Source organism: Balaenoptera borealis (genome assembly GCF_965194805.1).
Source record: "Balaenoptera borealis genome assembly, chromosome: 1".
Taxonomy (NCBI): domain Eukaryota; kingdom Metazoa; phylum Chordata; class Mammalia; order Artiodactyla; family Balaenopteridae; genus Balaenoptera; species Balaenoptera borealis.
The window spans coordinates 138,818,722-138,834,139 of NC_138860.1; the positions used below are offsets into that span (position 1 = coordinate 138,818,722).

A 15,418-nucleotide genomic window follows, 5' to 3' on the forward strand; every position below is an offset into this window, starting at 1 on the left:
AAGTCTTTATTGAATTTGTTACAATATTGCTTCCGTTTTTTATGTTTTGGTTTTTTGGCCACAAGGCATGTGGGATCTTTGCTCCCCAGCCAGGGACTGAACCCACACCCCCTGCATTGGAAGGCGTAGTCTTTAACCACTGGACTGCCAGGGAAGTTCCCAGAGCTAGAAGTCTTGAAGGAAACAGTATATCATAATAACCACAGCTAATATTTATTTAATATTTATGATGGAGCCCTGGATCTTATTATCACTCCCAGTTTGCAGATGGGGAAACCAGACCTGGAGAAATCAAATAATTCACACAAGCTTAGAAAAATTTCAGAGTAGGAATTTGAGCATACATTGGTTGAAATTCAAAACGCACATACTTAACTACTGTGCAACATTGCTGGAGAGCAGCTCAAACCTCTCCTTAATAAACTGGGTAATACTAATTCCTTACGTGTTTCTTTCTTTCTTTCTTTTTTTAATTTTATTTAATTAATTTATTTATTTATTTTTGGCTGCGTTGGGTCTTCATTGCTGCGCGAGGGCTTTTCTCTAGTTGCGGCCAGCGGGGGCTACTCTTCGTTGCAGTGCGTAGGCTTCTCATTGCGGTGGCTTCTCTTGTTGCAGAGCACAGGCTCTAGGCACGTGAGCCTCAGTAGTTGTGGCTCACGGGCTCAGTAGTTGTGGCTCATGGGCTCTAGAGTGCAAGCTCAGTAGTTGTGGCGCACGGGCTTAGTTGCTCTGCAACATGTGGGATCTTCCCGGACCAGGGCTCGAACCCGTGTCCCCTGCATTGGCAGGCGGATTCTTAACCACTGCGCCACCAGGGAAGCCCTCCTTACGTGTTTCTTTACGCAATCTAATTCGGGTTCTTTTTTCTTTGAACTGCCAGTAGAAGTTGTAAAGTGGAGGCCTCTGAGCTAAACTTTAGAAACATCTTACTCGGCCTAAAAAAGACTCCTCTGAGCATTTAGAAAGAAGACATCAAAATGTGTCCAAATCTGTGATGGTCACTCTTCTTTCCATGTTTTTGCTCGACAACATTAAGAAAACCCCCCCAAAACCCAAAGGAGAAACGTTTCCTGTCAAAGCAGTCTTCTGCTAATGTGCAGGGCAGGAAGGTTTGTAAGAAGAGGTTTAATGAGGTCTCTATTCACAGTTTTAAAGCTGGAACAAATGACAACATTTGAAAATGAAGAGGTTTCACATAAAAATCCAGATTTCTGGCTTCTCTTAAAACAGAAGATCTGGCAACACTGGAGAGGCATTCCCGCAAGGCAGCGAGAGGCTGAACAGAAGAGCAACTGCCTTCTTGATGGAGCATGCGCCCTCTAGCTTCCTGTGCTCCCCAAACAATCCTCATTACCTTACCTCGAGCTCACCTGACACACTCACTGCCTGGCTGGCTGCTGCCAGTATAACATTTCTCTCCATTACTTAAGCAGTGTAATAATCATCGAAATTGGACTTCACCTCTAAAGATGGTTTGATGACTGAAGAATCAAGTAAAAAGAGCACATCTGGTGAGGAATGCTGACAGCCGGATGGCAGCTGGTAAATGGCATCCACAGGTGAATGGCATTGACCAACTAGCCAATTTATCTTGAATACTTGAGAGGTCAGCCTTATCCTTTGGCCTTACTGAACTATGGACAACTTCACACTCAGCCATCCTGTAATATTGGCCTGTGGATAGCTGGTGCTTGCCAAGGCTGGCAGGCAAAATTCTAAGATGACCCCAGTGACCCCCACCCTTGTATGACTCCCTCCTCTTGAGTGTGGGCATGACCAGTAATTTGCTTCTGGCCAATAGAATATGGCTAAGGTGATGGGATATCATTCTTGTGACTGTGCTATATATTTGGCAAAGATGGAGGGATTCTGCAGACATAATTAAGATCTTAATAAGTTAACCATGAGGGAGAGTAATCTGTTTAAATCAAAAGGGAGAGTAAGCCTGATTAGGTTAGACAAGCCCTTTAAAAGAGGGTCCAAGCCTTCCCCGAAGTCAGGGGCTTGAAGAAAAGATGCTCTCCTCCTGGCCTTGAAGAAACAAGTAGACATGAGTTTCACAATTGCAAAGAAATGAATTCTGCCAACCATTGAGCCTGGAAGAGGACTCTGACCCTCAATGAATCCACAGACTTGGCTGACACCTAGAACGCAGCCTTGTGCAGTCCTAAACAGAGAAGCAGCTCAGCAACACATGGACTCCTGACCCACGGAAACTGTGAGATAAGAAACTGTGAGATAACAATACACAGAAACATAAAACTGATACACCATCTACCATCATTTGTTGTAATAATTACAGTAGCTTCTGTCTTTCAAGGGCCCATCATGTGCCAGGCACTAAGTTGTGCATTTATCAACGTTGTCTTAGTTTTAATGCAGACACACTGAAGAGCTTGAAAATATATTCTTTAAATTTATCTCAATAGGATACATTCATTGAAAAAAACAACCTACAAACAGATTTTCGAATATAAAAGAGAAAACGACATAGATTCCTTTCAGTAGTTTCAAAGCATGTATCTTATTTCAAATATCCTTCCCTTTACTTTAGCATGCATCCTAATTCCAGATTTTCTTTAATACATGAAAATTAAATTAGAGTGCCTTTGTACATTTGAAGGGCTGTGCTCATCTAAATGACAGCTGGTTAGAAGAAGGAAGGATCAAGGCAAGAATTCCGGCTGCCCCCTTTCTGAGCACATGCGCACAAGCAGACAGCCACTCTAAGTCACTGAGGACGCGAGGCTGACAATTAGCATCAAAAAGGATGTGGATATTCTCCTGGGAAATAAACGGGGATATGTTCCTAATAAAGGGGCAGGAAGAAGAGGCTCAGGGAGTAAAGAAATCGTGCAGACTTGAGTACCTTTGATTGGAAAAGATGAGAAAATCTAGTAAGATCCTAGTATTAGATGACCATTATGACAACACAAGAAATTTTTATCCCGTCAATGTAGAAAAAAATCCCTCTAGACATAGTTATGTGATCAATTTACAATATATTTCTATTGCCATCCTTTATCTGTTAGTTTATGAGCAACTAATTTATTAGTGAGCAAAGGCACTTACTTGCTTGGAACTTGGTGCTATTGTTTGTGCTTCGAATCAGCTGAAATGCCTTTTGAAATCCCACCGCGTGCTGGGTAGGGCTGTCCAAAGACTTGACGCTGCTGACGAAGGTGGACATTTTCCTTTTTGTCTCACTGGTGGCTGGAGACAGGAATGTCTTATAGCACTGGTCAAGTGAGCAAGTCCTGACGGTGTCTGCCACAGTCAGCATGGAGATCTGGAGGGGAAAACAAACAGACAAACAAACCCTGTTATTCTGCCAGGGAAAGGTTTTCTGCATTTCAGAAGAGCGCCAAAAGTGACAAGTCCTACAGAACAGTTTCGGAGAGTTTAAAAAGAAATGCCTAGAGGCATCAACCTATCAAATTTGAAGAAGATTAGTTAAGGATTGGTAAGGGACAGGGACCCTAGAATTTGGCTTTTGTTCCAAGATGAAGTCAGCAGTACGGTGTTCATCTAGAACATTAAAAACAGTATTTCGCACACAGAAAAATCTTGGCAAGTACTAATCGTCTGGATTCTCCTACTGGAGGTGGCGGTGAGGGTAAAGGCATAGGGTGCGTGTTTTAAACAACTAGATTAGTGAGTAAAACCTTAGGAGGTGGAAAAGTCAAAATGATGAAGCAGAAAATGTCTACAGGCAATAGATTATCATTAGTTGTAAACACGCCTATCTCTGAGGTGTCCTAGAGATTAGTAAACCTCTAGCAGCCTTCTTTTCTCCCTTCCCTCCCATCAATCTTGAGATAAAGACAAGTCATCCACCAGTGTCCAAGCCCTAGCCCTGTTCCTCCTTCCTATAATATCCAGTGTGAAAGTCACAGCTAATTAGAAGTCTAGGCAGGGGCCATTAAGGAAGTGCAAGACTCAGTTTGGTGGGGATGGTTTTATAAAGAGATTTGGAACCAGGGTTGGCAGCTGCTTCCTTAAATACTAGAATAAAAACTACAGCACTCTCTTTTCTCAAAGTCATTTTTAAAGGTGGATTGAAAAATACATATCATAAAACATAACGTACTTTAAAAAAGGTATTCAAGAAAGACCCAATGCCAATGGGGGGGGGGTCACTGGGGTCATCATCACCTTATCGTGTTCATCGATGGCGCTGAGGATGACCTGGGCAGCGTCCTTGGCAATCTGAAGCTGGGTGTCTGTGACGGAAGCCCCGTGGTCCAGGATCACTACTATGTGCTTTGACTGCGGCCGGACAGTGGAGACGTAGATAGGTCTAGAAGGGGGAGAAGCTCTCTGGGGTCAGTCCTGGTTTACAGTAAAGGCCTCAACCTAACACAGCTGTGAGTGCTACAGATGGGCAGGCACGCTGGCCTCCCTGTGTTTCTGGGGGTTTGGCACAAGGATGGAGAGACCAGCGTGGAACAAGAAACTATTCTGGTGCACTGAAAACAACACCTCATGTGTCTGCAGAACAGGGATTGGTGACTTCTGCCTTCCAAAGATTAAAGCAACCGGGAGAAGGATTTAAGAAGCAAAGCCTTTGGAAGGCTGGCTTTTTCAGCATATGTGAAAGTCCACCCTCCCTGGAAATGGAACTGGTGGCCCCCCAGGGGGCAGAGACAGAATAACAGGGAGAAAAAAGTCCACCGGCCAGTGCAGGGTCCTCTGCAGATTTAAGAGTGGGGCTTGGCTAAAACCGAGGCAGCCTGTCATCTGTGAGCACATTGAGCAGCTTTGAATAGCTGGTCTGGTTTCTCTCTCCCCAGACAAAAGCCACTGCTAGGAGGGCCCTTTTCCTTTCTGTACTGAAACAATTTACACAGGTCAGCCACCAAAAGACCCCTTATCCGAGCATTTAAAACTGTGCCATCAGATTTGTCCAAGCCAGTGATAGCCACTCTTCTTGCCAGGTTTTTGTTTGCCAACATTAAGCAAAGGGGGTGGAGGGGAGAGGGGGTGGAGGTGGGGGGAACGCCAAAGGAGAAGTGCCTCCCAGCAAAGCAGCCTTCTGCTAACGTGTGGTGCAGGCAGGTTTGCGAGAAGAGGCTTAATGAGGTCTCTATTCACAGTTTTAAAGCTGGAACAAATTAGAGGGAGCTTAAGAGAGCAAATCAGCCTCGAGAGAATTCTCTCCTTTATCGACACCCCTAAAACACTAGAGTTTTCTGTGAAATGTTAGATGCCAGTTGAGTCACAAAAGCCTGGGCACAAATTAAGAAATACAGACAAAGTACCAAAAAAGCTCAAAATTGGGCCAAGTTTACACTAATTGTTCTCAAGCCAAAAGTCCTACATTAATACTAAAGCACTACTATATTTTCACTAGTCAATACCATTCAGCCAAGTAGGGAAATTGGATAAACAAAACCCAAGAGCGGTGGCTACAGAAGCGAAAGAGGCAACAGAAAATAAGGAAATCTGTCTATCCCAACACTGACAACCATGTCGAATACTGAACTTTTAAGTCCTCCAAGCTAGGTGAGTAGATTTTTTTTTTTTTAAATGACATACCCCCTCCTTTCCAATTCAACTCAACATAAATGAAGAGCAGAATATGTGTTCACACTGTCACAATAAATTGTTAAAAACTGCTTCACTGGGATACATAAATAGCAGCATTATATGTACAATCTGGGGCGGTCCTCATAGTGTGATTGGCTCCTTCTGATATGTTCTGCAAACCCACTCCACACTTCAAAGGATGTGGAGACCCTGCAAAGGCCTCAGAGGTGAGAGGACAGGTCAAGAGACGGCGACAGCAATCTACGAGGAGAGGAACTCAGATTACTTAGTCAAGGGAACAGGGGCTTGAGGATTGATTTAATGCATATTTAGGGTAGAGATTCGTGAAACCTCCCGAGTGTAGGTGAATGTTGATTTGTGACAAGGTGCTGCTTTTCCTTTTGGACCATCCCTCACAGGTGATTCATTAAAAGCAGAATGCCATCTAATCTATCTTCTTAGAAGTAAATGAGAATTAGATGGTTTATGGTGTCTTTGGCCTCTCCTGAGAGATGAGCCAGACTAGAAACCAAGGTCACGGATTCTGGAACAGTCTCCAAGATGCTCAAGTCTTCACCATGCTGTCTAGGGAGGGAACGGAAGAAACCATACAAATGATACAAATGTCCCTCTAGGAAGAGCACAGAAGTAGTATTTTCCTTGGGGAAAATTTTAGATACGATTTATTTATTTTTTTCTTCCAGTTGTATTGAGATGTAATTGACATACAGCACAGTATAAGTTTAAGGTGTACAGCATAATGATTTGACTTACATACATCATGAAGTGATTATCACAATAAGTTTAGTGAATAGATATAATTTAAAACAAAGATGGAAAGAAGCTAAAATGGTGGTTTAGTCTCAAAAAACGTGGCATGAAAAGCAGGCATCTTGCACTAGTTCCAGAAGTTCTGGCATCAAACATCTAACACTGCAAAAGGGAAACTGTGGGGATTCAAAAGGGAAGTATCTTTGCCTAAGGGGTTCTGTAAATTGATGAGTGTTGTCATACAACTTATCTCACCATTACCGCCCTTCTAGCTAAGTGGTAGCATCTCAAGTCATTTCCTGAGAAAAGCAGCATATTAAGGATCCTCGATCCAGTGTTTTCTGGACAACCTTCAAACTTCTAGTAGCTGAGATTTGCATGTAAATTTCAAAAGGATGGCCAAGCATGTTATCACAGAAAGGAAAGCTGAGAATCACAAACTCTATTCTGAGATATGCTATAAAGTCTTCTAGCGCTCCCCTTGAGAGAAGGTATTATCATTTGTCTCTCAACGAAGGTGTCTGAAACTCAAAACAGACTGGGTGCTTCAAAATTTTTTATTTCTTAGTAAATACCTTGTTTTACTTGGCTTGTTAGATAGTTCTGAAAAAGTTCCAGGCTTCATCATTTGCCTTCCCAGGCATTTCTACACCCACATATGTTAAATAATGAAATCATTTCAGGATAAGTTTCTGAAACCACAGTTTGGAGGCAGAGCTGTGTGTATGAATGGGGAGTCTATATTTTATACAGATTACTCTTAAGCAGTAATTAAAACTTTGGCAAGCAAGTCAACGTACCTACTGCGATGCTCATAGCTGCCCTTACACCGGAACTTGTGTGCTGGGAAAACAGTGAAAATTCCTTCTTCTGAACTGAAATACTGCCACTTAATTCCAGGGTTGGATTTCAGGTTGTCTGCAAGAACTGGAGGAGTGGGAAAAAGACATATAACCGACAAATCCACAGGTGCACGCAGGCACTGTGCCTCAGGCATCTGTTTTGCATAAATGGTTTGTACTATGAAGAAATCCCAGTAGGTATAAGGCTGTAAATTTTCTACTAAACATTTTCTTTCTGTCCCTTAAAAAAATACCCCATGAATAGAAAATGTAATGAATGTTTCAGTCAAGTGAAGCAATCGCTCTTAACATTGTATGGTGACACTATATGTCGTGGATTATTTTTCCAGCATAAATGATTCATTTGCATTAATCTCTCTCCTCACTGGGCTGGTCCCTGTTAAGCCAGTGTATACTTGCTGGCTTGGGGTATGTTCTCTAACTGTGGAAAACAGTAATATTAATAGGCTAGTCTCCCGAGGGACTAGACCTGTGACCTTGACCTTGTTCACTTCACAATGAGGGAAACAGCATCATAGTACTTGAAAAATGAGAACCATAATCATTCAGGAATAGCTTACAGAATGATTCCAACATGGCAGCACTGGAATAGAGGCCTTCCCTCACGTTATCTCATTTAATCCATAAAACAACCCTAGGATGAAGGTGGTATCATTATTTTTTTAACATCTTTATTGGAGTATAATTGCTTTACAATGGTGTGTTAGTTTCTGCTTTATAGCAAAGTGAACCAGCTATACATATACATATATCCCCATATCTCCTCCCCCTTGCGTCTCCCTCCCACCCTCCCTATCCCACCCCTCTAGGTGGTCACAAAGCAGAAGCTGGTATTATTATTCCCTACTTTGGAGTTGAGAAAATATGCTTACAGAGCTTAAGCAAATTGGCTGAGGCCTTGTCAGGAACTGGCTGAGCTGGGATTCAAATCTGGTCCCGTGTTCTTCACATCAGTTGGTGTTGCCTCCCTTCCTAAGTGTACTGCATCCCTGCCACTGGTTTGCAGCTGGGCTGGCAGCCACCTTACTGTGTGCAATATTGTCCCCAAAACTCCATGAAGTCTTTCTCTCTTCTCTGATGCCCCTTCACTCTGCTCCACACCACCTCATTTATGTATTGCACGCTACTATGTGTAGGGTACTGCTTTACATGTTGCAAGATATACAAAGATGAGCAGAAAACAAGCCCTCCTGTAAAAAGCAATACATCAGAAGAATCACATAGAGGGAAATGGAGCAAAACAAGAAAGCATGAGGTGTATTTGGCAAAAATATATATATGAAGCTCTGAATGCCACAGAGCCATTCTTTTTTTTTTTTTTTTTTTCCCTTTGGCTGCACCTTGCAGCATGTGGAAATCTTAGTCCTCCGACCAGGGATCCGACCCCCTGCGGTGGAAGTGTGGAGTCTTAACCACTGGACTACCAGGGAAGTCCCCAACACATGGCCATCCTTTAGTCTGGCTTGGGGGTCAGCAAGCTTCTGTAAAGGGCCAGGTGGTCAGTGATTCTGGCTCTGCAGACCATATGGTCTCTGTTCCAACTACCCAACACTGCCTTGTGGTGCGAAAGCAGCCACAGACATCCATAAAAGAACGTGTGGGTGTGTTCAATCAATGCGAATTTGCGAACGTCAGCGGCAAGCCCGGTTTGGGCAGTGGTCCTCCAACCACGCTGTGTAAAATGTGGAGGCCTTCAAAAATGTTCAGCAGTTACCCTGCCCAACACACACCCAGGAGCTACATACAGCACACTGTAGCCTCACACAAATCCTAGGAGTCAACACTTATTAACCCCAAGTTACAGAGGAGGAAACAGGCTGAGAGAGGGTTGTTGACTCGCTTGAGGTTTCACAGCGGACAAGAAGGGAGTCAAGCCAGTGTATGACCACAACGCCTATCCCCTCTCTCCACTCTGCCAGCCAGCCTTATCCAGGTCATCACCTGGACTCAGGCGACCACTCCCTCTCTGGGGACCAGTGCTGACGTGAGTGCGTGTAAACACGGAAGAGGGTTTTTCTCCGCCTTGTCTCCCGGGAGTCTGAAGCTCAACCTTGATCTCCTATTAGCACTCTTCTCCAGGCAGCCCTGCCAACCCAGCAATAAAAAGGCAAACACCGCCTTTGGGAGAAAGGAAAGCTCGGTGACCTCATTCAAAAGTAACATCTGTAACAATAAACAGGCTGCAGTGAGACTATTAGAAGGGGAGCCAATGAGAGCAAGAATGTTTTAAAAATAAATCAGAATTCACATAGTGCGTGATACATTTAGTCTCCCCACAAAAGATCGCTCTGGTTCCTTTCCAGCACTAGAGCCTAAGTATCGGGCAAGGTTCCTCAAACCCTCCTGCTGAGAACTCCTTTGGTATCTGATTAAATTTCATCTGTTATTCAGCACTAGCAGAAGATGACAGCTATGATGGTAATGAGGACCCCAGGGCCCAGAAGCCATCAATCTATCATTGTGGTGTGCACCCCAGGCAGGCCCCCTCCTGACTTAGAGGTGGAGGTGGATGACAGCCCTGTTATGTACGCAGAGAACCCAGAGGGGTCTTCCCCCATTCACAGGAGTCAGTTAGGCGTCCTGACCACTGGATCACTTGGGCTGGGGTCCCACACGCTCACTCCTTCCTCAGAAATGCTGGAAGCTGTCCGGGAAGAAAAGCTGGGCAGACGCCCAACCTGTGAGCCCACGATGCACAGTGCTAGGCTTTAAGTTATCAACGGGCAGGGTCTGTATCTGTCTAAACTGCTCTGCACACCGATCTCAGACAAGACACACGTGAAGGAGGCAGTGAATGTTTTTTTCCTCACTGAAGCTGAACCCGAACCCCAGGACAGAAGTTCATCACACCCTCTGACATCCTCCAGCATTTTACCTCTTCCCACCTTCTAGCTAGAATTACTGTCCTAACAGGAAACTGTTCGATCCTCCATCCCTAGACTCAAAGATCCTTGAGGGTGAGATCTATATCTGAGCCACGTCTGTTACCCCTGAAGCAGAGATTCCCAGTACTTTTCACATCAAGGTGCACACTCTGCGTGATATCTGCAGCATACAGGCTGGGAAGATCTGCATGGAAGTACTATTTCTCGAATGTTTTGATACTTTGGTTTGATAAATTCTAAAATCTTACTTTCCTCTAATGCCAAATCCAATTAAACATTAATTAAATATAGAGCAATGATTAAATAAATCAATATAGAGCAATCATAATTATAAATATGTTTAAAAATGATAAACACTCCCTTCTCCCAACACTACTGCCAATGCAACCAGTACAAAAATAGGTAAATGGAGAGAGAAAAAGCCTGTTTGTCGGATGATTTCACGGGACTATACATGTCAACTGTATATGCTAAACATGTAAAGTTTATTAGCTGTCAATTATTCCTCAATAAAGTTGATTTGATAATAGTGCAAATTTATTGAGCAGCATACAAACTAGTTTTATACACAGTTTGATGTTTTATAAAGACTCTATGAGTTTGCTATTATACCCATTTTACAGATAAAGAACTAACTTGTTCAGAGTCATAAGGGCAGAGTCATGATTTGACCTAGGTGTCTGCCTCCAAAGTCCTGGCTCTTTCCAGAACACTATAGTGTTTCTACATGTCCATAGATACATGCTGAATGAATTAGCAATGAATAGATAAAAAACGCACTGAGTACTTCTTGAGAGGAAGAATAAATATATAAACAGGTTGATGGTTCTCAATCAGAATAATCAGCTGCATCGGTTTGTAAATATACAGTATAAATAAATACAATTAAGGAGACACTTGACTCCTTAAGGAACGATTTCAAAATTGAAATAAGACATAAGGCTAAAGTGAGCATTTAATCTTGTGAGAAAAAACAAACTGATGAACTGCTAAAACTGGCACACACCAGCTGGGAGTCCAATGTCATGGGCTTTACCATCGACCCCACAGGCTGGTCTATCTGGAAAATGGCAGAGACACAAGCTACAGCTTGGAAGGTAGAGTCGACGGTAATTACAGCACTCAGAACTGTGCATGAGGTCAAACAATAGTGTATTTTAGATAATAAAGGGAGTTTTTATTTGAGAGAGAAACTATAGCGCTGATACCTCTTAATTATTTTGTAGGTGCTCAACTGGTTAGAGATGTGAGCCTGATGTGTCTTTTTCTTTCACTGTCAAATTGAGCAGGCATAAGAAAGCCATTTGGACACGGGCACAGGGCTATTTTGCACTTTTTACTTAATTCAGGTTGGCTCTTAGGAACTAGAAGGGATACCCTGGTAAATCAGACGGGCTGGGGAATAAGCAGCCATGGGTTAAAGTGCCATCTCTGACTGGCAAGCTCTCTGACCTTCAGTTTAACTTTCTATCCAGTATCCAAAGGCATCTTTCTAAAATGGAAATCAAATCCCACCACTGATTTGCTTAAAACTGTTCAAAGGTTTCCCACATAATCACGCCTAGGATTAAATCCAACCCCATCAGGCCCTGTACCATCTGGTCCCTTCCTACTCCCCTGCCTCACCTTTCCCCTTTTCAACTCACTACATTGTACATCGAGAGCTATTTCTTTTTAGTTCTGTAAATATGCCAATCTTTTTGCAATGGAATAACTCCTCACCTTCTCAGAGAGACCTTCCCTGACCACTCTCCATTATTATCCTCCCTCAGAGCATCCAGTATGTTCCTTCATAGGAAATTTTTGCCATAGATGGCAAAAGTTGCTAAGTTCGGTGTATTTATTTCTGCCGCTATTTGTTTCGTGTCTCTCATGCAGAGGAGCTGTCAGTCCCAGGAGGGCAGGGGCCAAGTCAATTTTGTTCATCACATTCCCTGGCCCTGGCACAAGCCCAGTTTTTAGGAAGCACTCAGTCAGTACTTGCTGAGTGAATCAGTGAATGATGATGTTGGCTGATGCATGTGATTTCACAATCTCCTCATCTGTAAAGTAATAGATTTGGACAATGTGTTTCCAAAGATCCTGTAGAAGCCCAGAGAAAAGTGGTAAGAGGGCAAAGAATGAAGGTCAATAGGAAGGAAGTGCATGGACTTACAACTAGAGAGGAAGAGCTTTTATCAAGTTTATGAAAGAAAAAAGGAAGAGCATTCTCACTTCCTATTCGCTTAGAAGCTGTAGGTCAGTACTATGAGATTATTAATAGTGATTCAATACTTTGCAAAATGTCCAAACAGTACCAAGAAACATTTAAATGAGAATGATGGAGAAAACTTAATGTTGGCCTTTAAAGGATGTGGAGTTCCCTGTGATGGCTCCTGGTTCTTTAAAGGCAACCCTCTCCGTTCCCTTCAACAACTGACTATTTCTCACTTATACGTCCTATGCTAATTATATGTGAAGACCAAGAATTTTGCCATACCCATTGGCTTATTTTTTCTTTGACAAACTGTCATCAGGTAAGCAGCTGAAAATCTGTGCCTTTCCTCTTTCTAGGCATTCCTGTCTATTGGGTCTCAAGATCTGCCTGCACACACTGTACTGAACTGTCTGTGGATAATTCTAACATATGGGTCCCAGATTCCACGGTCCCCAAATATTTTCCTTCCAATTTTATCATCTACATCTGACTAGTTCTTATGTCATTGGCCTCTCCAGTCAAAACAAAACCAACCACGTCCCCAAAGTCCTTGCCTGCCTTCTTTAATGCTTAACTCACCAGGCCAATGAGAAAGAGATGGATTATGAACTGCCTGTATTTGGGCTGTGACTTTCTCAATAGCATTATCCAGCGGAGGTAGGGACAAAGGGAAAATGTCCTGTAACAGAAAGCCTGTGCTCCCACTTCGAGGAACTCTGGGCTTCCCGATGCCCAGCCCAACACCGCTCAGCAAAGCACACAGAGCTATCTACTTCCCACAGCTTGCCAAATGTAAAATACAGGAGCTGTCCTAAGCACACAGAGGTGCAGACACACAAAAACACACATACTTTCCTAACAGACCAGAAATTACGTAGCACCTTTCAGTAATACTCTGTGCAACTGCAATCCTTTTGGAGGGAAGTAAAATAAATTAACATCCTGAGGACTCCAAACAAAATTTCTGGCGTTATACCCTATCACACCTTTCCAATTCCTACACCTTGCTCACATCCTGAGTATCGTTTTACCACGTATTCCGGCGGGGCCATATTTCATGGATACTGTGTATGTTGTTCCAGAAGGGGCAAGCATATTGAGTGTTTGACCACGTACCAGGCACTTTGCAAGGTCTTTTATTTATATTATCTCAGTTAATTCTTACAGCAACTCTATGAGGTGGGTTTTATTTATAATTCAGGAAACCAAAGTATATAGAGGTTAATTTTCCCCAAGTATTTAACAGCTAGCAAGAACCAGAATGTGGAGGTTTACCAAAGTGATACTGTTATTATCATTTTATAGCTAAGGATATTCTGGCTCAAAGGGAGGAGTTACTTAAGCTTTGGGCCTGGAAGAGGATCCAGGCCACACAGGTCCTCTGATTCTTCCACTAAAGCCCATTGCCGAAGTGAGGTTAATGGCAGCTGAGCCAGCCATCTCATTGTATTTACTTTAGTCTAATACTAAGGAGAGGACATCCACAAATCTCTGATTCTGTTCCAAGCTCGCAGTTCATCATGTGCATTCTAAGCTAATTACATCATGTAAATCAACCAGTCCAGTTGATTCTGTTGAGGCAGCTTGCTCATGGGCTCAGACAACCCAGAACAAATTTCTGGGGCAATCCAAAATCAGCACAGGATCCACTGCTCTACCCTCTTCCTTTCTCAGAGACCATTCCCAGAGGACCCAAAGGTCAAGGTAGTTTCCAAACACTCATGGAAAGAATAAGAGAAAATTAACAGAGGTGGAGTTCTCAAGCCTGGCTGATCATCGCCATCAGTTTTTGAAGCCTACAGATTCCCAAGCTTTACCAAGCCAACATTCTGATTCACTAGGTCTGGGTTGGGGGCCAAAGAATAGACATTTTTGACAAAGCACTTCAGGTGACCCTGATGATCAGCCAGGTTTGGGACAACTCAACCAAGATGTTAAACTCCATTGTCCTGTCCGTTTCCTTAGCTTCACTTGCTTCTTAGACTTTCTCTCTCTCTGTCTTCAGCATATAAATATTTTCAAGTTGCTCTAACTTAAAAAACTATTATCTGCAGAACCCTCCCTAAATCCTACCCCTTCCTAAGTTATCAGTGACCTTTCACCTTTTCTCTGCCAATCAACCTTTCACCTTTTCTCTGCCAATCAATCAGTGACCTTTCAACTTCCTCTGCCGTGGAGAGTGGTCTCCACGGATTCTCTGCTTCTTGCCATCCCATTAACCACTCATCTTGGATGAGGCCATGCTTGCTTAGGCCATGGCCCCTCTCCAAGACCCCTCCCACTTTTGGATGACCTATTCTACTTCCAGTTTTCTCTTTTCCCAGGCTAACTACTCTTCTATCCGTTCTTCACAAAGCTCTCTTGCCTGCCCTGCTTAAAGTCCGTCAGCTGCTTGACTTCAAGCTAAGAAACAAATCAAAACAAAAACCAAACCAAACCCAAAGCAAACTCCTCAGACTGATATACAAGGCCCATTAAAATCTGGCTTAGTGCTACCTTCATTTTCCGTTACTTATTCCCTCCTCCACAGTGGTCGGCACGTTTCACAGACTCTGAAATGGGAAATGTGTTTGCCACAAGCACAGTCACCTAATTCCTATTGTCTTTTAAGACTCAACCTCACAATTTGGGTCAACTGCCCTAGGCTTACCTTTATCATGACAGCATTTAGCACTGCATCACGACCATATTTGTCTGTTGATTTTTCTCCTCATTCCTAGTGCCCTCAACACACATAGGACAAGGTTGTGAGCTCTCTGAGGGGAGAAATTCTGTCTTAATTACCCTGGTGTGTGCCACAGTAACTACGGTAAAGTTGTCACCTGAGAGAAGCTTGTTATGAGAGAGAGATAGAGTCAGGGTTGGTCTGGTCTCAAGCTTTGGTGAGGAGCAAAATGAAGCTGCTGCTAACTAACATATGGAACACGGGCTGGGGAGGAGGTTTGGGTGGGAAGAGAGAAGATTATAGGTTTGGTCAAGAGTCTGAAGTGTTATTAGGCAGAATACAGTAATGGGAGAAATCCCTTCATCTTAAGCAGTCTGTTGTAATGAGCACATCAGACAAGGAGTCAGGACATGTATGTTTAGTCACATCAATACCAACAATTTGTTGTTTGACTTTAGGTAGGTCGGTTAATAGATCCTATCTAGTTTAGGTAGCTAGGCTTGTT

General features: G+C 43.1%; 1 protein-coding gene across 4 annotated transcripts in view; it reads right to left on the reverse strand.

Moving 5' to 3' along the window:
* CACHD1 (cache domain containing 1) overlaps window positions 1-15,418 on the reverse strand; it is a 228,849-nt gene that overhangs the window by 72,202 nt on the left and 141,229 nt on the right. For all 4 annotated transcript variants that reach the window (XR_014234715.1, XM_082356506.1, XM_082356505.1 and 1 more), the window contains 3 exons: window positions 7,104-7,230; window positions 4,159-4,303; window positions 3,076-3,292 (listed from right to left, as the gene is read on the reverse strand). Coding sequence is in view for 3 of the 4 variants with exons in the window: in XM_082356506.1 (XP_082212632.1) it covers window positions 3,076-3,292; window positions 4,159-4,303; window positions 7,104-7,230 (489 nt within the window). In the remaining variant the exon portion in view is untranslated. The remainder of the gene's footprint in view (window positions 1-3,075; window positions 3,293-4,158; window positions 4,304-7,103; window positions 7,231-15,418) is intronic.